Source organism: Urocitellus parryii, chromosome 13 (genome assembly GCF_045843805.1).
Source record: "Urocitellus parryii isolate mUroPar1 chromosome 13, mUroPar1.hap1, whole genome shotgun sequence".
NCBI classification, from domain to species: Eukaryota; Metazoa; Chordata; class Mammalia; order Rodentia; family Sciuridae; genus Urocitellus; species Urocitellus parryii.
The window spans coordinates 37,415,137-37,437,038 of record NC_135543.1 but is presented as its reverse complement, the minus strand read 5'-3'; the positions used below and the strand labels follow the sequence as shown (position 1 = coordinate 37,437,038).

Genomic DNA, 21,902 nt, shown 5'->3' with positions numbered 1-21,902 from the left:
TGATAGCTTGGTTTCAGAGACTATCCCTTGAACCTATCTCTAGGCTTTATAACAGCTCCTGGTAATAATTATCTTTAAAAAAATACAGATGGTTTCATCCTTAAAGAGTTAAGATATTAACCTTACAATATAATTTAATTATAATTATTCTAAAATATTTATAACATTCCCTGGTATGAAGATCTTTAAAAGTATAGAAGGCACCATCCTGTTTGAGGTGATCCTTCTGAATAGGAGGGGCAGCCAAACACTCTCTGCCTTCTCTCAGGTTACGAGTTCCACAAGAAACTTGTCAGACCAACAGTAACATTTCAGAGCTCCACCTGGAAGAAATTAACAGGCCATCTGTCCTGTTCCAGAACAGGCAGAAGAACTAGGGCTAAAATGATGTCTTAGTGTCTATTATAATATGAGCAAGAAACTAAATACACAGGATTTTCACTTTCCATGGAATGTATGACAGGAATGTAAATAGATATTTCTAAAGGAATAAGATTTCTTATTGTTAAGAGAAATTTGCCAGCAGAGAAGCCAACCTTGTCCTAATATTTGAAGCTAATTCAGGAGCTGAAATAAAGACATTCCATTACATTGGTGAAACATGGGTAGTATCAATCGCTTTATAAAGCAATCAAACAAAACTAAGCTAACCAAAATACTTAGCAAACAAAATCACACCATTTTGACCTCAGGGCACTATGTGGAGTGGGGTGGGGGCAGCGAGATCAATGTTTCTAAAGAGCATGCCTTTATTCAGGCACAGTGGTTCACACCTGCAATTTAAGTGACTCAGGAGGCTGCGGTAGGAGGATAGCAAGTTTGAGGCCAGTATCAGCAACTTAGCAAGACCCTATCTCAAAAAAAAAAAAAAAAAAAGACTTGGGATTTATCTCAATGATAAAGTGTCCTAGGTTTAATATTCAGTACCAAAAATACATTAAAGAAATTAGTATCATTCATTTGAAAAAGTCACTTGATGCTTTGGTAGAGTGTGTTCCTTTTCAGATACTGAGCTTTACAGCAACAACAAAAACAAATTGAACATAAAATCATTACATCAATTGTTTTTCATCACTCTACCTTTGTTTTTAAAATTAACATAGATATAAAATAATACCTTTATTTCATTGGAATAAAAACATGAAAATCATAGCTTTTGTCAAATATCACATACTACACTTACAGAAGAATTTGCCTTTGGGAACCAAACTTCTGAAATTTTCTCCTGTGAAATCCTAGTCTTTATGGATAAAGAATAAATTACAAACAATCACCCAGTAAAACTTGCTTATCTTCATTTGAGAAAACACAAACCATCTACAGCGTTGGTAACAGGATAACACAGTTATAGAAAATTTTATATTTTAAAAATGAATAAAATTAAAAATAGAACCAAAAAAAGCCTATCAATCAAAATGTTATTAAAGGACCTATATTTGCTGACTCATGAGTCATGGTACATATTGGTCCAGAAAAAACTCTATCTGAAATGGTAAAACCAATACTTTAGGCAACATCTCCAGTTCAAGGGTCCCGCTCCCTTTATCTGTTGTACATATTGTGCATCTTTGCAAACATTTCAAGAAAGGTATTTAGGGCCTCCCAGAGGCTTGGGAGGCTGAGGCAGGAGTATTGCAAATTCAAAGCCAGACTCAGCATTTTAGGGAGGCCCTACACAACTCAGCGAGATTCTGTCTCTAAATTAAAAAATAAAAAAAGGGCTGAGGATGGAGCTCAGTGGTTAAGTGCTCCTGGGGTCAATTTTCAGTACAAAAATGAAAGAAAAAAGAAAGGGATCTAGGGTTTAAACAAACAAAAGCTCATAACATTGTCCCAGAGTGGAATTTGAAATGATAACGGATACACAGCCATGGCTTTGGTATTTTTCTAGACATGTTGCAAAATTGAAACACCCAACCAATGACTTGTGATTTTACTTATGTGGGTTGTTTTTAACAATTCCATGCATGCAAAAAGGTGAGCAGAGTACTTCTACAGAGGAAATAATTAATTTGCCAAGTTGTGTAGGAACAATCTTGTTCAATTAAACATTTATTCATTGAATACCCGAATGCATAGGTTCTACAATCATCCCTCAATACTGCTGGATATGCTTCTAAGCACTGATGTGCCTGGATATATCAAATTATTGTAATCACATATTGGTAATTATTAGACTAGTTTAGAAGAAGAAATTCTGAAAACTACTTTGCTCAGGACTCAAAAATTCTTAGGTGAAAAGTTCATAAATAACAATAACTAATTAGACAAAAAATCTAGAAATACTGGCCTGCCCATCCAATTTGCATTCACTATGTTCCTCAAAAACTTGCTTCAGAACTTTTTCAGGAAGAGTTAATGCCTATCTGATCTCTAAGTGTATGCTGAAGATCAACAGAATTCCTGTGCTTTAATATTTCTAATACCAAAACCAGAGTGCTGCTAGATTTGCCTATCAACCCCAAACTCGCCACTCCTACGCTGGTGGAGATGCTCACATTTTGACTGGGTTCTATTGATACTACAGCACTAGCCTATTTTGCTCCTACCCTGGTAGGAGCATTACTGCAGAATGTTATTTTGAGTTCATACAGCTGTCGATATCTTCTTTCCCTTACTTTTTCTCTAGATTGTTTTCCTTGTTCAATCTTTCTACTCATTCATCCATATTACAGTCAGGAATACCTAGAGTTGATTTTTACATCAAATTAAGATGGCTAGATAAAACATAAGGCACCCAATTAAATTTGAAACTCCGAATAATCATATAATATTTGCGTCAAGTTATACTAAAAAATCATTGTTTTTTTTCTGAAATTCAACTGTAACTGACATCCTATATTGTGTTTGTTAAATTTGGTCACCTTAATGAGTATATTTATCTACAATGAAGGACAATACAAGTTTGTGTCTAAAGTTAATTTTAAATTTGGAACTGTTATGTCAGGAACATCTCAGAGTTTGACAAGAGAAGAAATGAGAGCTAGGAAAATGGTAGTAATTTTTGGACAGTGCAGGCAATTTGAGATCTCAGTGCCCTTCTCAAGCAATGTTTTCCAACTTTTTAGACCAATAGCACAAGAATACAATTTCCATTGTAAACTAGCATATGCCTATACTCAGAAAGTAAAACTGATTTTTAATTTCTAGTCTCTTCTTGATTTTATTTTTTTTTAAAGCGATAAGAGATCATGGACCACTGAATGGACTTCACATCCCACTAATGGGCTTATGATAGAAAATAAAAAACCACAGGTCTAAAGTAGAGGAACGAGTTCTGTCTATCCAAAGATTTCTGTATGGTGCCCAGAGAAGATGGTGGGTCTGTGGTCAAATTTAAAATGAAAGTTGGCAAATCCAAAGAAAGTCGAAAGCAGACAGGGATATTTTTAGACAGTTCAGGTCAGTTTTTTTTTTTTTTTTTTTCAGACAGCTCAAAGCAATTTGAAGATTTGAGGCAAATGTTTCAAATGTAGAGTGAAAGAAATGAGAGGGGAATGTGGTGAAAGGGCAGGAAAGCAGTCTCCTCCAGAGACAGGGAAATGGTACAAGTGCAGAACAGAAGGCAAAGGCACAGCTTGGGGAAAAGCACAGAAATTCACTGCATGCTGCAAAGAACCTACAGGAGGAAACACAGAGGTAGCAGCCTCCTAGAGCAGCATCAGATGAGTCTGGTCCCACCCACATCAATATACGTTAGTAAATCAAACTGTGGGTAGAGAATTTAAATCATAATTAACTTTTACTGAAAATATATTTTTGTTTCATTAATTATGCTTCAAATTTAGACATACTGCTTCTCAAGAAAGAGATTTCTTTAACCTTTTTATAACAATGACCATCTTTAATTTTGAGATTTATTTTACAATAATAAAGGAGTCATCAATTAATTTAATGTGACAATACCAAAAAAAGAGTCATATTAACTGGAGGTGTATCACAAAAGCTGTGGGTTCTATTTTGGAGTCACTTCTCATGATAGACTATTTGGCTTCTAAGGAACAGATTGTCATTACAGAGAATTCTTATATTAGATGAAAAAAAATGAGCAGATGGGCACTGGAAAAGATGTTCCTTCATACATGTTTCCTAATAGTAAAATAGGAAGAATCCCTAAATATTACATGTAAATAAAATGACTCAGCAAAGCAAATATTTATAGAATTACTAGCAACATGAAGAACTACATTAATATGTACAATTATGTCCATAAAATATAGAAACCTATTTCTCTGGATTTTTCAAGAAGAGTGTGTTTTCCATGATACATTCATGTTTCTGTTGGGGCTTAGGGGAGAAGGACAAGACAAGCAGGTCACTCTCTTAATCCGGTGTTGACTGGCACATTCAAGCCTCCTGTTGCAACTGTCCCTGTTAGTTTACTTTTATTATACACTGCTAATCTGTGGAGAGCCAATATTTTTTTGAGCACATAGCTAAGAAATAATTGCTGCAGATACTCAAAGCAGGTAAAAATTAGCCATTTAGTAGAATGGGGGGGAAAGGAAGAAATTTAGATTTAACTCTGTAAATTAGAGTTTAAAGTTTTATAGTCCTCATATACTTACGCAAGTCAGGAGCTTGCATAAGGGGCTGTCTGTGAGATGGTAAGGCATCATGGATGCAGAATTCATTGTCTGAATTCTTGAATTACTCAACAAACTGACCAATAAGGAAAGCATATTTTTGAAGATACTAAGTATAGAACTTTCCCCAGAGTTTCCTTAAGAAAATATCTTATCATTGGTAGTGAAATTCGACAAATAGAGACCAGAGATATTTTTTGGTTATCACAATTGTTGATGATTGTATTGCTGGAATTTAATCCTCAAAGGTTAGAGATATGAAGTGGCCTTGCAGTATCTGAAGCAATACCACTTGTCTGTTCCCAAACCCTATGATGCCCTCTTGGAAGATCTTGATTTAGACTATAGTGATAATTATACAACTAATTGATATATCTTGAAAAGGATATCATATTTACATGATATGGGGCTTAGGGGAGAATAATTCAGAATTCTAAATTCTCAGAAGTGGCAACAACAACAAGATCTCAGTTTGTTCAGCAGTCAACTTTTCCAATTACTATGGCTTAAGGAGCAGAGCCATGCTCAAATACAGATGTGGTATATGCTGGCTATGATGAAAAAATCCCAGAAAACTGAAGGCAAAAAGCAGGATGAGAAGTAGTAAAGATAAATGCATAAAAATCTCTAAAATACAGTTTCTTTTTTTTTAATAGTGAAATGACTAAAACTGCTGCTTATGAAGCCAGTGAGTAATATGTTTGGTTCTGAGAAAGTCACAAATGAAGACATGAATATGTGATGTCTACAGGTCACCAAGGAGCACAGTTGACCCATTAAAAAAAAGTAGATTTTTTTATTATATATTTGAATTCTATAAAAAAAAACAATCTATAATGTCTGTTACCTAACAGACAACTCCATATATTTAAAAATTCTCTACTAAGCTAAATATAAACTACAGCATATGAGGCAATTATTAAATTAAAAACCTTTGCATGTTATTTATGATCTTCAAAATGGCCCTAAAAAGTATTTTTAAAAATTATTTTTAGTTGTTGATGGACCTTTATTTTATTTATTTATATGTGCTGCTGAGAATCAAGCCCAGTGCCTCACACATGCTCGGCAAGTGCTCTACCACTGATATACAACCCAAGCCCCCTAAAAGGTATTAATATTCCAAAATGAAACACATAGAAATTGTCCTATCAGGATTTAAACATAGATCTACGTGACATCAAAGCTGGTATCATTCACATTCTAAAACCTCACTTTAGTTTCCGATTCCTATATCCCCTTCCTACTACTATTCCTATGTGTGCACATATGCATATGATTTAGGAAATTCAGGAGATTATTTATTATATCATCATAGTACCCAGGAAAACAAGCCTCTAGACATGAATGAGAATCATCACCTCCTGGTATTAATTGTTGAGTACTTTTAAAGCTGCATTACTTAACTTTCACCACTAGGGTGCACTGAAGTAGCAATTTCCTAGGCTGACATAAAGAGTTAATGACGTTTATCCCAAAGGTTAATTCCCTTTTCAGAAAATATTTGCTGGGACAATATTCATTAATAAGGAAATTATTGATGAAAGTGCATGGACTATTAGTTGATGATAATCTGGTTTGGATGAGCGCTTACATCTTTTGATTGCCTCCACTAATAAGAAGACAGCTTCTGAATATACAGGATTTGCACTATTACCCTGACTACCTGTGTCAACTCCAACTATATGAAAAGCAAATCAATCATGAAAAGTGGCAGTGAACCACACTATTCTTCTGTTTAGGATTGCTATTTAATAACTTTAGTTACCATGCCACTGATTTTTTTTTTAGCTTTTTCCATCTGAGATATTTTACAAAAATCAGTAGTTTAGATAATATTGTTAGTTATACACAGAGAGTGACGCTGTTGTAACATAAAAATGAAATTTAGCATTACTGGTACTACGTATAAATTGAATAACTTTTCAACATTTAGAAATTACCTACATAAAACCTGTGCGTGTGTGTATATGTGTGTGCATGCACATGTGGGTCTCTGTGTAACTGACATAAATAAATGAATGTGTAATAAAGTGAGTAATGTGTTTATATCCTAGCTCAAAGGTAATGCCATTATTTAATGAAGCACCAAAATTTCCCTTAAAATCAAACAGGAAAAATAATTTTTCCTATGCTTAAAATATATTATGTATATTTGTGTGTATGTATATATATGTATGTATATCTGTGTGTGTGTGTGTGTGTGTGTGTGTATATATATATATATATATATATATATTTACTTATTCATTAACTTCATACAGAGCCTCCAAATTTGAATAAATCCAGGGTCATTATTTTTTGCAAATTTGAATTGTGCATTGTATAGTGTTTACAGTCATGGGCCACAGCTCTGAACTTATTTCCTATTACTACTTTGGTAACATATTTATATTATTTAGTTGGAGTCAAAAAGGCAAAGATTTCACAGAGACAAAAGCAGTTCATTCTTTCAACAAGTTATTTATTGAGTATCTACTATGAACCAGGACTTTCACTAAGTTGTACTTGAAAGCCGTTTGAGAAATAGGTTCAACCACTGAGAGGAATGATAAAATTTTAAAAAATTCTACTCTAGCCGTTAAAAAGGAAAGAAAGAAAATAACTGTTACAAGTTGGATATATGGTTTCCCTCAAAAACTCTCATGTGAGACAATGAAAGAATGTTCAAAGGTGAAAAGATCAGATTATAAATTATAACATAATCAGTGGATTAATCAACTGATATGAATTAACTGGGTGGTCATTATAGGCAGGTAAGGTGTGACTGGAGGGGAGAGGTCACTGGGGTATGTCTTTGGGGTTAATATTTAGTCCTGGTGAGCAAAGCCCTCTCTCTGCTTCCTGACAGCCATGTTCTGAGCTGTTTTCTTCCGCCAGGATGTTCTGCCGCACTGAGGCCCAAAGAAATGGACTCCACCGACCATAAACTAAACCTCTAAAGCCATGAGACAATCCTTCCTTCCTTTCAGGTGTTCTTGTCAGGTCTTTTGTTCACAGCAAGGAGAAACTGACTATAACTTCAAAAAATTTCCTGTAAAATATATACAATTGAATAATATTTTATTGAGAAACTATCCAAGAAAAACTAGCTATAAAATGCATTTCAGATCACTCATTTATTATATAATGGTGTCAATTATTAATTAGTTCAATAATGAAGAATCTTTACCAAATTAAAAAAAAAGTTTGAATTTAGAATAGCTCTCTGTAAGTATGTCCCTGTCTCTGTTAGATACCCACAGTGGTTGTCTACTTCTAGCACTTAGGTTTTTTACAATGAAATGAAATAAATAATGTCCTCTATATAAAAAGGCAGGGACCTATACTTGTTGTATTAGTTTTCTTTGATTTTCTTTTTACATTCCCACAAAGAAGCTTACAGGTGGTCTACAGACATGCAGTTCTGAACCTCGGAAAATATTTTCTTCACTCCTGTGCTTCAGAAACAGGCTGTCCTTGCACTTGGATCTATGACAGAAAAGGGAGGAATTCAAAATACTAAAAGGAAAGAAGAAGAGACTCAAACACACAATATTTTTATATTCTGTTAGTTAATCATGCCTAATAGTGCTTTTTCTGAAAAGCATTTAATTTTGTGGATTTTTAATTAATATTTTCTCTTTATTTCTAAATAAAATGCTCTAATCTTTTTAAAAATATTTTTTTAAATGAAGATTTCCAAAACAGATCATAGAGACTTCTCATCTTCATTTGATGGTACAGTTCTCAACTTCTAACCATCAAACACATGCCAAAGCATGATGCCACACTAGGACTTTTTTAAAAATCAGCAGATCTTCTGATACTTGGCAGGTCAGTACATTCATCTATACCATGTCTCACATTTCTGTGTTGAATCACTCTTAACTCAGCTAGAGGTGAGAGACAGAAGAAATGTTTTAAGTGATGATATAAAGTGTCGATTTCCAGCAGCCTAATTTATTCTCTGTTTTCTCTTGCCCAAGGATATCTGAATTTTATATAAAGATGTATGGGACAATGCTCACACCCAAATATACTCTAATAGTAAGGCTTGAGGCACTTTGTTAGAAAGGGAAATATGTTGGGGACCCAAGTCTTCCTGGCAACAATCACAGAAGTCTGTAGATAACAGTGTAATTCAACAGTGCAAGATCCAAAAAACTCTATAAAACCTTGTCTCAGACTGTAGGATTATAGACAGGCAACACTGATGTTCCCATCATCATCATCTATGTTTACAACAAAGTTACAGAAGAAAAACATTAAATAATCAGAAAGGATCTGTAGCATCATCATATTCAGGTCAAGAGCAAATGCAAATGAATCTTGTATGTCTGTCACACCTGTTGCACTGCAGCTTAAAGGTTGAAGGAGCTGCCCACTGATAATTTGGGTAGGTTGCCACACACTTATTTTGCAAAACTACAGAGGAGTAAACAAAATCTGCTGACATTTGATTATGACTTTTATAGTCTTCTTTCTTTAGTTACTATTTTAAAATCATAGAAATATGAAGGCAAATGACAACAGATCATTTTTATTACTGTGATTATCATTATTATAGCTCTCTAGATAATAATGGAACAAAAATCTTCAATCTCTGTGCTATGCTTAATAGCCAATCTGTTTTGATAAGACCTGGACGAATTCCCCATATTTTAGCATTTCTTGTGATGAACAATTTGCTCACTTTGATGACTCTTTTCCTTTTGTCCCTAAGGACAGTAATGCCCCATGCATACTATTATCACTGCTTTAATTCTATGGGACACTGCTGAAAACTGAAATATAGCTCCTTTATTTCATATGTGAGAAAACTGTGACCTAAGCCAAAAAGAGATTAAATGATTATTCAGAACTCTTAAATTTTAGTCTAGTGCTATTTTTTCAACCACAGTGGCTGTAAATTTGGCTTACTGGTTTCATCATTAGTTGATAAGAATTTTGGTATGTTTTATATAACAAGCTAGTAGAATCTACTGTAAATTAAAACATCCTATTTAGGGCTGGGGATGTGGCTCAAGCGGTAGTGCGCTTGCCTAGCATGCATGCGGCCAGGGTTTGATCCTCAGCACCACATACAAACAAAGATGTTGTGTCCTCCATAAACTAAAAGATAAATATTAAAAAATTCTCTCTCTCTTAAAAAAATCCTATTTAGCAGTATCAAGAAGCTGAACCAATAGGTGTTTATTAAGTGAACAAGACAAAAATAATATGAACTAAAGTTTTAAGGTTGAGTGTTCTGAATATAATAAAGATTTTCCCTATTAATTTTTGGAGTTTGACTAAAGAAATTGAAAATTTTTTTACAGTTTATTTCTGGGAAGGAATATTCCCTTTATGTTGAGAGCAAACTCTTTAAAGAGATGCTTTTCATAAAATTAAATTGACAATTTAAAAAAAAAACAATTTAATTAAAAATGTTAACTTCCAAAATCTGAAAACTTGTGAATTAATTTAAAAGACTTAAAACTTTGGGAAAAGTAAATAAAATAATTGAAATTCTTGTAAACTTCATCTGGCAAGAAAGCTATGATCTCTATGATAGAGTTATGCTAATTGTCCTACTTGTTCTTCTACCTGGAACTCCAGTAGTAATTAAATAGAGGAGGAGAAATAATATCAGCAGCAAGTTCACCATATGCCAAGCACTTTATGCATATTAACACACTCATTTCACCACATCATGTATATCATTATCCTCTCCTAAAGGCAAAAAGTAAATAATTTGCCAAAAGTGGCACAGATAGGAAATGAGTGCTAGATTTGAAATTTAAAGCTATGTTTATCTGGCTTCCAGCCTATTTTCTTTTAGCTATAGCATATGCTCTCCACTCTGAATTAAATAAATGTAATTATTGGCAGCTATATATATATGAGTAATACATGTAAGTTTATGATATCACACTGCAAATTGTGTATGTGTGTGTACACATGTATATGCAGACTGTTCTCTCTATTGATACGGCTAACCTTCCCCTTAGTTCTTGGATTTCCACCAGTTATACTTATTTTACATGTAGCAAGAAAGAGTTTTTAAACTTAATCCTTTAATTTGACCCTGAAAGGGCAGCTGTGCTTCACCTCTGATTAAATACAGTAACAAAAGATAACGAGAGAACAGTGATGTGTTCACTGAAGGTGGAGTTCAGGCAGAAGTTGAGAAGACTTAGGAACTGGAAGACAAGACAAAATCCTGAATTAATTTTATAATACTACATCATTAATTCTTAAGTCACTATCCAAATTGCTAAACACACCTGCTATTCATTTTGGGACAGTGATGTATTTTAAATTCAAACATAATAAGTGATGGTCCACATCTCTTCTCCATTCTACTAATATAGATAACAAAGAATTGACCATGTTAAATATATTACAGGAAACACACTCTGCACTACTATCAGTTTCTAGAACACAGATACAAATTCAGACAAAAAAAATCTACAAAACACTAGAACTCAATAATTAAAAATAATTATGATAGCCTTTACATATTCCTAAAATGTGTCATTTTATGTGGATTTTTCTAGAGCTCATGAATAATAGAACATATACCCTCCAATTTTATCTAAACTTCAGACCAGATTTTGCAATAATTTGTAAGTTGTATAATACCTAGATATTTCAAGGAATGATATACTGCAGATAGGAAAACCAAATAGCATTCAAAAGTTAATCCAATATTAAAAGACCATCAATTCCTGCAGAGTGAAAACATAGAAAGAAGATTTGCAAAAAAGGCAAAGTAAATAAAATGACCACTAAATCTATTGATAATATTGTTAAGACAATATGAAACGCTTTAATGATTAGTTGTATAAGTATGGTTTCTTGGCCATGTAGGAAAAGGAAGAAAAAGAAGGTCAATAAACATAATCATGCATGCTATATGAGCCAATGTGTTAGAACTAAGGAAAAAATCCTAAACTGAATGGGAACCATTATAATTGCAATAGGTTATATAGCTAAGCCTACCAATGACTAGCCAATTCCAGCATTACTGTTGAGAGCTAAACTCTGACCCAACAGGCGATGGCTCTAATAGCACTGAACCATTCCATTTCAAATTGTGTTTTAGTTTTATGCCCCATTAATTGAACATTTATATTAATTTTTAACATTAGACTCAATTCACTGTTGAGTCATGTGCACGGTTTTGCTGGCTCTGCAGCAATTCTCTTTTTTTTTTCCTACAATAAATTATTACTCCATAAAATGGAAATGTTCCCTAATTAGGATTCAATTGAGATATACCAGCAGAAAAAAAAAGTTTAGGCCAAAAGAACCTTCCTGCTATTAGGACAAGGTGATAAAACTTTAAATATGGAAATAAAAAATAAATAAACTTGGGAAAGAAGGATCTTCAAATAGAACATTCTCAAGAGAGGTTGGATGATATTTCAGGCACTGCTTTTGCTTTCAAAGATGGCATTCCAACCCAAAAGGCAGAAAACGTCTTAATAATGTTAATACAAAGTGTATGTGTTGGAAACACACTTGCAGGTTTATTCAAAGTAGTCAGCAGGTGTATAGCAGGCATAATGACAATGGACCAGATTCTACATTCATTTAAGAAAGTACAGGGCGAGGCTTTAGGTATGAGGTATTGACTCATGCTTCCAATTTAATTAAATCTAATGAATTCATTTTAAAGATTAAATTATTTTAAATTGCTTTTGGCACCTAAACAGATATAGCTGCCACTCTACTAATGATGAAGTTACTTGTTTATTGTTCAGGATTTTATTTTTGCTAATTTTTTTTTCATTTAAAACTGAACTTACACATTCCTATCTCAGAGTCTTACCAAGTTCAGGTATCTGTTTCATGAAAATGTATTATCAAAAGAGTGCACAGTTAGTGATATTAGTAGATCAATACGTAATCTTTTCCCTATTACTGTCCAGAGGAACAACTCTGGCTTAGGAGACAGGCAAAATGAGTGTGCTCAGTAATATTAGTCTACATAAAAATGTCTCAAGAAGCTAGGTCATTATCATTAGTCATGATAAGAACTAAGAAGGTCTCCTTGGATGTATAAGTCAAAAGAAAGTTTATGTGGCAGAATTATGTAAGGAAACTTACAGTTGTGCCTGCCCACAAACCATGCAATTTGGAAACAGCCAAGAAACAAAACCATAGAAAAGGAGGAATAAATACAACATGTATTAGGGGTTATTATGCAACTACAAAGATTCAATATGACCCTGGCAATATAGCAAAAAATAGTTATGGAAAAAGAAGCTATTTCTTATGCTCAGTAGCTAATTTTCAAACATATGTACCTGTATTTGAAACTTTGAGCATTTCACACATTTTTCTGTATCTGAAAAAAAAATGGATCCAGACTGATATTGTGTATCAATATAGCTGAAAACAGTTAATATAAAGGTAGCCAAAAGCAGAGTTCAATAAGAATTCAAAAAGAGGATATTATTTTGATTGCTGATAAAGTACTTCTAATGTACACTTTGCTCATATTGGAAAAGAATAATTTACTGTTCAATTTTGCTAGAAAAGACGAAATATCTACAGAAACATGATTTCACAAAGTTTTTAATTAAATAAGAAGCTAGATTAAAATGTCTAGATAAAACTGTAGGTATAATTATAAACTTTAAAAATAATATATAACTCCATTTGACAACAAATACATTTCAATATACAACAGTTAATTAAATCTCCTTTTCAAATACTTTACAATTAAAACATTATATTTTTCCATTTAAAAATGTTCAAAAGGGCATTAGACTTATGAAAATGACCCATATTTTTAAATAGTTCATTCTGGAAAATTAAGAAATACATATCCTTCAGGACAAATGTATTTAATATAAGGGGACATAAGAAAGTACATAGGATTTTTTGTCCATAAACTACAAGGGTAAAATAAGAAATATTCAAATATATAAATAGGACTTTATGGGAAGAAATGTTAAAACAGTAAAGGCAGCAGTCCTATAATTCACATATTATGATACACAATTTGTAATACAAATATATCTTCCCATTTGTGGCATTTGACAGGAACTACCATACTTTATAAATATTTGCATATATATTTACATATGTATTCAAAATAAAACAATATGAGAATTCTAGAGACAGGTTTAAATTATATGCAATTGATTTATAAAAATATGACCAAAACAGAATCAGTAATAATTATAATTTTAAGTGTTGGGTGTGACCATGATATGGTCTAATTTATGTTGTAGAATATTTATAATTATTTCAAATTTATTAAGCAAACATAATAACAAATTTCAAAATGCATGCTTTCCTCCTTTCTTTTCTTCTTCTTTTTTTTTACTTACTGCTTTGTAAGTTCTCTTCTGTCCAGCATGTTTTCGAATTTGTTCTCCATTTGGCCCTGTTTCCACATGCATCGAATAGATAATGTCAAAGAAATCTTCAACCACAGCTACTCGCCGCAAAGACAGCTTCTCATCTACACCAACTCCATCCTAGAAAGAAAACAAAACAAAAACCCCACAATATCAATATAGTCATTTGCATTTAACACATGAAATTGATTAAGACAAAATATTTTGATACTCTGAGATGAATCATCTACATAGAAAACTTGAAAAATTCATGAATGAAAATCCTACCATTTTATGCATTACTTACATACAGGACTGTAAGAAATGGAAGAAAGGCATACTTAATATTATGTAAATCATGCCTATCCACAATTTCCATCTTTTGGTTTTTTATTTGTAATCATCAGTATAAGTCTTTAATGTTATTTTAAAATACATTTTAATGCCTAGTAACTTTTATTGCAATAATTTCATTCTGGATACGGCTTGATTCATTAAACCAATGTTTGAGTTACTGAGTCCTAGGAGTTGTAATTAGAAAAATTAAAGAGATAATACTGAGTCTCTTTCCTCAAACATCATCTAATCTAGAAAAGGAAATGCATATATTATCAAGGTTAAACTCAAGGACAAGGTGTTAAAAGTTAATGCTGAGAGTCTTAGAAATCACCTATGTGTGAACTGTGGATCTCGATCACTTAAACTTCAGTTCACTTAATTTCTTTAAATTTTGTTTTCACGGCTGCAAAATGATGATAGTAGAGCCCACTTCACAGAATCATTGTAAAAATTAAATGAAATAATGTATGTAAAGGATGTAACACAATGTTTAGCATATACCGAATACTCAGTAAATGGTGGACTTAGTCATTTTATGGCTACATAAAAAATATAAGCAAACTACTATAGGAGTTCAGAGGATGAAGACATCACCTCCTGCTAAGGTAGCTTCTTGAAAGAAATATAATTTGACATCAGGAAGAAGTTGAATCAGGGCAAGTCATGACAATGGGAAGTACAGTCTAGATCCAAGAGTTCACACAAATGATAGAGAAGAATGAGAAGTTAGGAAGGAGATAATGAAAAAGGCTAATCTTACATGCTTACAGAATGAAAGGGCTTCCTACTTGTGGAGTCCCTCTCTCCCTCACACACACACACACACACACACACACACACACACACACACACTAACCTGAAGTAACACCATACATCCATTCATATTCATACTGGTAAACAGCACAAGCCAGTAAGTAAAATTATTACACAGAATATAGCCAAATGGCAAGAGTCTCTTTAAAAAGTAACTCCAGCAGGCTGAGTTTACTGTAAAACTGAAAGTGAACCACCAGGCACTTTCTACTTTCTGTTGATTTGATTTTTCTCTTTCTTTCTTTCCTTCCCTCTTCCCTCCCGGACCCTGTTTCTTAATTGCATTAGGCCTTGTAGGTAGCAGTGACTAAAGCAGCACATTGCAATAACAAGATATATGAAATTGCATGTTAAGCCAGACAGCCAGGCCTCTCACCTCTGTTCACTCTTTAGTGCTCCCTTCACAAATTATCTCAGATGCATATAGTTCATAATTTGATTTCAGACTTTCCACATCTCTTCTGTGACATCTTGAGGCCTCTCTTCTATAACTGGGCCCCCTGTATATTACCTCACTGCCTTGTGAAACAAGACCAGTAGATTCTAGGAGTCCAGAGAAGCTGCATGAAGCATGCCAGCCTGGAAAATTGCTAGAGCTTAGAGGGCAGTGTCCAGGAAAGCATGATTCCAGATGCCTCTTCCTGGCCTGTATTTTCAGAAATTTTTTTTTTTTTTTTAGGCCAGAAACCCAAATTCTAACTTTTTCCATCAATAAAACTGTTGGGCATGGTGGCGCATGCCTGGAATCCCAGCAGCTTGGGAGGCTGAGGCAGGAGGATCTTGAGTTCAAAGCCAGCCTCAGCAAAAGTGAGGCACTAAGCAACTCAGTGAGACCCTGTCTCTAAATAAAATACAAAAAAGGGCTGCGGACATGGCTCAGTGGCCGAGTGCTCCTGAGTTTTATATATATATATATATATATATATATATATATATATATATATATATATATATAAACTACCTATGAAACTTGTCTCCTTTGCTCCCAATCATCAATGTGTAGCATCTACCTAGTTCCCTTGCTAAATAAGCTAATAAATTAGTGTTGTTAATCACTATATATTCATTTGTGTAAATAAATATATTACTTGTTCCCAAATTTATTAGCATGTTTACCTATTCACCCAGCTAAACACTAAAACCCACTGCCCATTTATTCATTTTATCTAGTATCCAACAAAACCTAAGTACTGCCAAGCCCTGTGCTAGCTACTACGCTTACTGAGATGTATGAGATAGATAATAGAGGGTTTTGTGCAGTTAACCATCTACTGCAGAAACTAGATATTCAAACAAATGATTATTAGCATCAATATTAATTTCCTTTGGGTTCTATAACAAATGGCCATAACATGGGTTGCTTGTAAAAAAAGATAGAAATTTATTCTGTCATAGTCCTAGAGGCCCAAAGTCCAAATTCAAGTCCAGTAGAGTGGCACTCCTTCCCAGAAGGTCTAGGAGAGAACCCATCCTGTCTCTTCTAGCTTCTGGCAGTTGCCAGCATTCCCCGACTTGGGGCTGTATCATATGACTTTCTGTTCTTCTGCATGCCTCTATTCTAATGTGCTCTCTCTTATAAAGACCTTCATGATGGTATTTAAGTCCATCCAGATAATACAAGATAATTTTCTCATCTCAAAATCTTTAACAAAGGTATATTCTCAAAGGCCCTTTTCCCAAACAAGCTAACATTTACAAGTTTCAGGATTTAGGATTTGGGTGCTCCTTATTGAGCCAGCTGTAAATGGTATTGACTCACAGGAGGTACAAATTGTGCTATAGGAGCACGTGTTGGAGATGCTTCACAATCATTTAACACTCAAAATTTTTCATGAATTCAGAAATTCTGAGTTTATCAAGGTAATACTGAAATCACACATGTTAATGGAGAAAAATGATCTATAATTCTCTATAATTCTCCCATCATGTGGCTCTGTTTACTACTGTTATTCAACATCAATTCACACCCTCATTCTATGATTAAAACTCAAAAATACTTTCAGAGATTGAACGTATAAAATAAATGACCCAAATGTCCATCGTAGGTTTCAACTAGGGAATCAGATTTAAAAAGAACAAAAAGGCACCAGATTGGGAAAAAAGAAATAAAAGTATCTTTGTAGATGCTTTGCATGTTACTGTAGAGATGACATGATCTCATACACAGAAAATCCTAAGGAATCCACAAGAAAACTGGTAGAGCTAATAAGCAAGGTCAAATAAACATACAAGAGTCAATTATATTTCTATTTATTAGTGAATACAAAATTGAATTAAAGAAAATAATTTCATGTTGTAGGACACCAAAACAATACAATTTTAGGAACAAATTTAGATATAAAATTAACAAATTTATAAAAATTAACAAAAGAAATTTAAGACTTACACACTAAAACTACAAAATACTGTTAAGAGATATTTAAAATGAGGTGGAAATAAATGGGAATACATCCTCTATTCATGGATCAGAACATTTAACATAGTTAAGATGACAATACTAAAAGTTTTATTCACTTTAATCAATGAAATTTCTTACCAATATCCCAGTTAGCTTTTTACAGAAATTGGCAAGCTCATCTATAATTCATTTATAAATGCAAAAGAAAAAGAATAATCAAAATAATTTTACAAAGAAGATATTTGGATATCATACCCTTTGTAATTTCAAAGATTACTGTAAATCCAAAGTCTTTGTTCAATAGCCTGGTATTTGTATGCAAATTGATATATAGATTGGTAGAATAGAATCTATATGTCAGAAATAAAGCCTTACATTTATTCAGTTCATTTTCAAGAGGAGTGACAATGCAGTAGAGAAAGAGTTATCTTTTCAATAAATGCTACCAAGACAATTATGTCCCCAGTTCAAAAAAAAAAAAAAAAAAAGAAGTCTGATCTCTACTGAGCCACACATACAAAAGTTAAGTCAAAATGGAGGACAGATCTAAACATAAAAGCTAAAACTTGAAATTCTTACAGGAATACAAAGGATTAAAATGTTTGTTATTTTTGGTAAGGCAAAGTTCTCAGAATTATGACACCAAAGGTAAAAGTAATTAAAGAAAAATTCATAAATAACTACATTGAAATTAACTTTTATACTACAAATAAGTCCCTGAAAAAAAGTAAAATGACAACCCATAGAAATAGGATAAAATATCTGAAAATCATAAATATAATAAGGAGTTCTCATTAATAATACATGGATCTAAGACCACATACCAAAGGATCACATCCTCTTGAAAATGAATTGAATAAATGTAAGACTTATTTCTGAAGTCTGAATTGTATTCCACTGATGTATATATCAGATTGTATACAAATATCATGTTACTTAGTAAAGACTTTGGATTTATAGTAATATTTGAAATTAAGAAGGGTATGTCCTCTAAATATTTTCTATATAAAATTATTTTGATTTTTATTCCCTTGAATTTATGTACGGATTATAAGATCCACTAGTCAATAATATTTAATAATAGAAAGCCAAATAACTCAATTTAAAAATTGGAAAGACTTTGAATATCAATTTCTACAAAGATGATGTTCAAATGACCAACATGAAGACGAAAAGGTGATCAATATCATTAGTCATCAGCAAGTGAAAATCAAAATTACCATGAGACCCTACTTCACATTCACCTGGATTGTTGAAATGAAAATATCAAGTACGAGTGAGGATGTATAGAAATCAGAACCCTCCTACACTGCTGATGGGAATGCAAAATGATTCAGTTGCTTTGAAAACAGTTTAGCAGTAACAGAAATTAAACACTCACTTATCACATGGCCTAGCTAGTGTTCAAAAATATATATTCAAGACGAATTATAAAACAAGTGTACACTAAATGTATCATATGCAAATACTAATAATACCTTATTTGTAATAGCAAAAAAAAGTGGAAATGTAAGTGTCCCTGAACTGTGGAATGGAAAAATGTGGTATTACCATACAAGTGAGTATTATTCTGCTACAAAAAGGGATGAAATATCAATCATGGTGTAGTGTGGATGAACCTTGAAGCTGAGTGAAAGAAGACACAAAAACCACATATTATATGATTCATTTTGTATAAAATGTCTAGCATAGGCAAACTTACATAGATGGAAAGTAGATTATTTCTTGGTTAAAACTGGAGAGAATAAAGACTGACTGCTAATTGTTCAACATACTCTTTTAGGAAGGACAAAACTGTTCTAAACTTGGTCGATGGTAATGGTTGTACAATCCTCCAAAAATATTAAGAAAATTCGATTGTACACTTTAAATGATGAATTGCATGATATGTGAGTTATATATCAGTAAAACTGTTAAAATATGTACTATCTAATAGCTTTGGATTTTGAGTTCAAGGATGAAAAATAGGCAAACAGAGGACCTTAGATAAAACATCCAAACAATCCACAAACCCATGAACACCGAATGGAAATGGAAGAGATTCAGTCACTACTGCAGTGTTGATTATAGCACTGTGCTTGTGAGAGCTGACAACTATCCCTCCAAGGATACATAAATATATAGGTTATTATAAACTTTACTGATAAAGAGGTGTGCAACATACAATTTATAAATAATAATAATAAAATGCACTTTCATGGAAAATTCTGCAGGTTACCATTTATCACAGAACATTTTCATAAATTCTTACATATCTGTCAACCTATAATTTTGATTTAACTATGATATGACAAATAAAATTTCATCCCAATCTGTAAGTTTTCTGAATAATTTTAATTAATATTGCAGGTGATTTACTATTAAACTATTTTTCGCCCTTGTACAAATTTTATTCATTAAACTGAAACTTCAACTACCATACAAACACAATGAAAAAACCAATAAATCACTCCTGGCTTTTGGCTTTACTGATTTCTGTGTGTCAATACTTCTACCACAGCTATTCCAAGTTATGATGTAAAATCACTAAACCTAACATTGGAAAGAAATGCACAAAAATGTACCATTTTGTGGTATTTTCATCATACAGATACAGACCAAAAAAAACTTCTTCAAGAGCACAGATAATATTACACTGTAGTAAAATAACAAAGCCATTAAAATTTTGAATATTTATTATAATATTTTAATATGAATTACTTAATGCGTTTAGTTTAAATTTTAATAATGGCTATATTGTACAAACTGATTGTAAAATTTCTAAGAAGTTAACAATTAACTCTCTGGAGATAGTAAAAGCCAGACTTACAATACCACTGTTTTTATGTCATTCAAGATGAGTGAATGACATGTTAACTGAATTCAGTGACTATTTTTTAGAATAGATTTTAAAAGGGAGACAGGAAAAGCTTCAGACAGCAAGAATTCAAACAATGAAATGAGCTAACGTGATAATTCAAGGTGCCATGGAAAACATTGCTACTACTAGAAAAGCTTCAAATTAAAGCTGATAGAAAAAAAAACAAAATTTGTAAATTGGGATAGCACGTATGTGCTCAGACTTGCTACTTGTTTTATTGTCTTGTTGTATATCTTGAAATGATAGTGAAGGGAAAAAATGAGTTTAAAAAGCTAAAAAGAAATGAGTTACCCTTATTTAACTTTTTGATAGCTTACTAATTACCCATTGATGAGATGACATGTACGATCATAAAAATGTAAGGCAATCGTATGAAATTAATAAGCGATGCGATGCTTAAAGATATTAAGATCATTATAATAAAATCAAAATGCCATTTATGTTAAAAGACTGACATGCAATTCTACATGTTTCTTCTTGGCCTTATTGGATTTATTTGAAAGATACTACTAAGTTTCAAAGGCATCTTTTCTGAAATTCCTAAAAACCAGGCAAGAAGAATGAATGCAGAGATCATCATTATGGGGAAAACCTCTCTACTGTAATCGTTCCAGATTCTCAACCTCCATAGAACACAGTATTCACTTGGGAAGTTTATGACAAGACATGGAGGGAAAAGGACACTGGTATACTCAAGCATGTTATTCAGATCAAAACAGGCTAGCTTGTGAAAATTTTATACCCAATGAAAAATAATATTTGAAAGTCAAATTTTTGATATAACAAAATAACATCTAGTTTCCTATTTAAATTTAATCGGGAATTTAAACTAAGGGTAATATAACACATTTAATGTCTAGATGAAAGGACGAAAATAATTGGCATCTTTCCCTCCTCAGTCAAGCTGTTATCAATCAGATATTTTAACTGGCAAGCTCATGATCATAATGTAGTTGGTATTATAGAGAGAAATTTCATTAAAATAGTTATAAATACAAGTAGTAGAAGAGCTGCCAATTTATAAACAACAAATACAACAATGGTAAAATAAAGCAAAAGGAAGGTAAAGCAATACAAGTTTAAATTTCTAGCATTCAGTTTTCAAAAGTGTTCTGAACTGAAGAATTTATGGACAGCTCCTATAAATAATCTAATTTTCATAACCACCTGGGAATTTCTATTTACACCAAAAGAATAAGAACAGAATATGGAATATATATATATATATATATATATATATATATATATATATATATATATTCCACATTTATTCAAGCAGAATGGACTGATTTAAAGTGAGTATGAGCACCTTTAAATTCTCTTTTTAACCTAAGGAAAGATCATATCATTTGACCTCAAGGCTTTAATGTATGTGTGTGTGTGTGTGTGTTGACAAAACAAATGGTTGATTAAATAATTAATAAGAAATTTTCCAGATACAAAACTCTGAGGGTTTTTTTTTATTACTAAAGAAATTCACCCTGAGTTTATGTTAAAAAATGATAGGCTTATAAACGAAATTAAGGATTTTTAATCTGTAAAATACTTTTTCTAAAATCTTCCCATGTGTTTGAGTTATGGACTATATT

General features: G+C 32.5%; 1 protein-coding gene across 4 annotated transcripts in view; it reads right to left on the bottom strand.

Annotated features, from left to right (window-relative positions):
* Nol4 (nucleolar protein 4) overlaps positions 1-21,902 on the bottom strand; it is a 306,970-nt gene that overhangs the window by 222,170 nt on the left and 62,898 nt on the right. For 3 of the 4 annotated variants that reach the window (XM_026400031.2, XM_026400032.2, XM_026400033.2), the window contains exon 2: positions 13,895-14,044. In XM_026400031.2, coding sequence (XP_026255816.1) covers positions 13,895-14,044 — 150 coding nt within the window. Of the gene's footprint in view, positions 1-12,862; positions 12,926-13,894; positions 14,045-21,902 lie in introns of all 4 variants that reach the window. The other variant, XM_077792305.1, reaches the window with a different exon arrangement.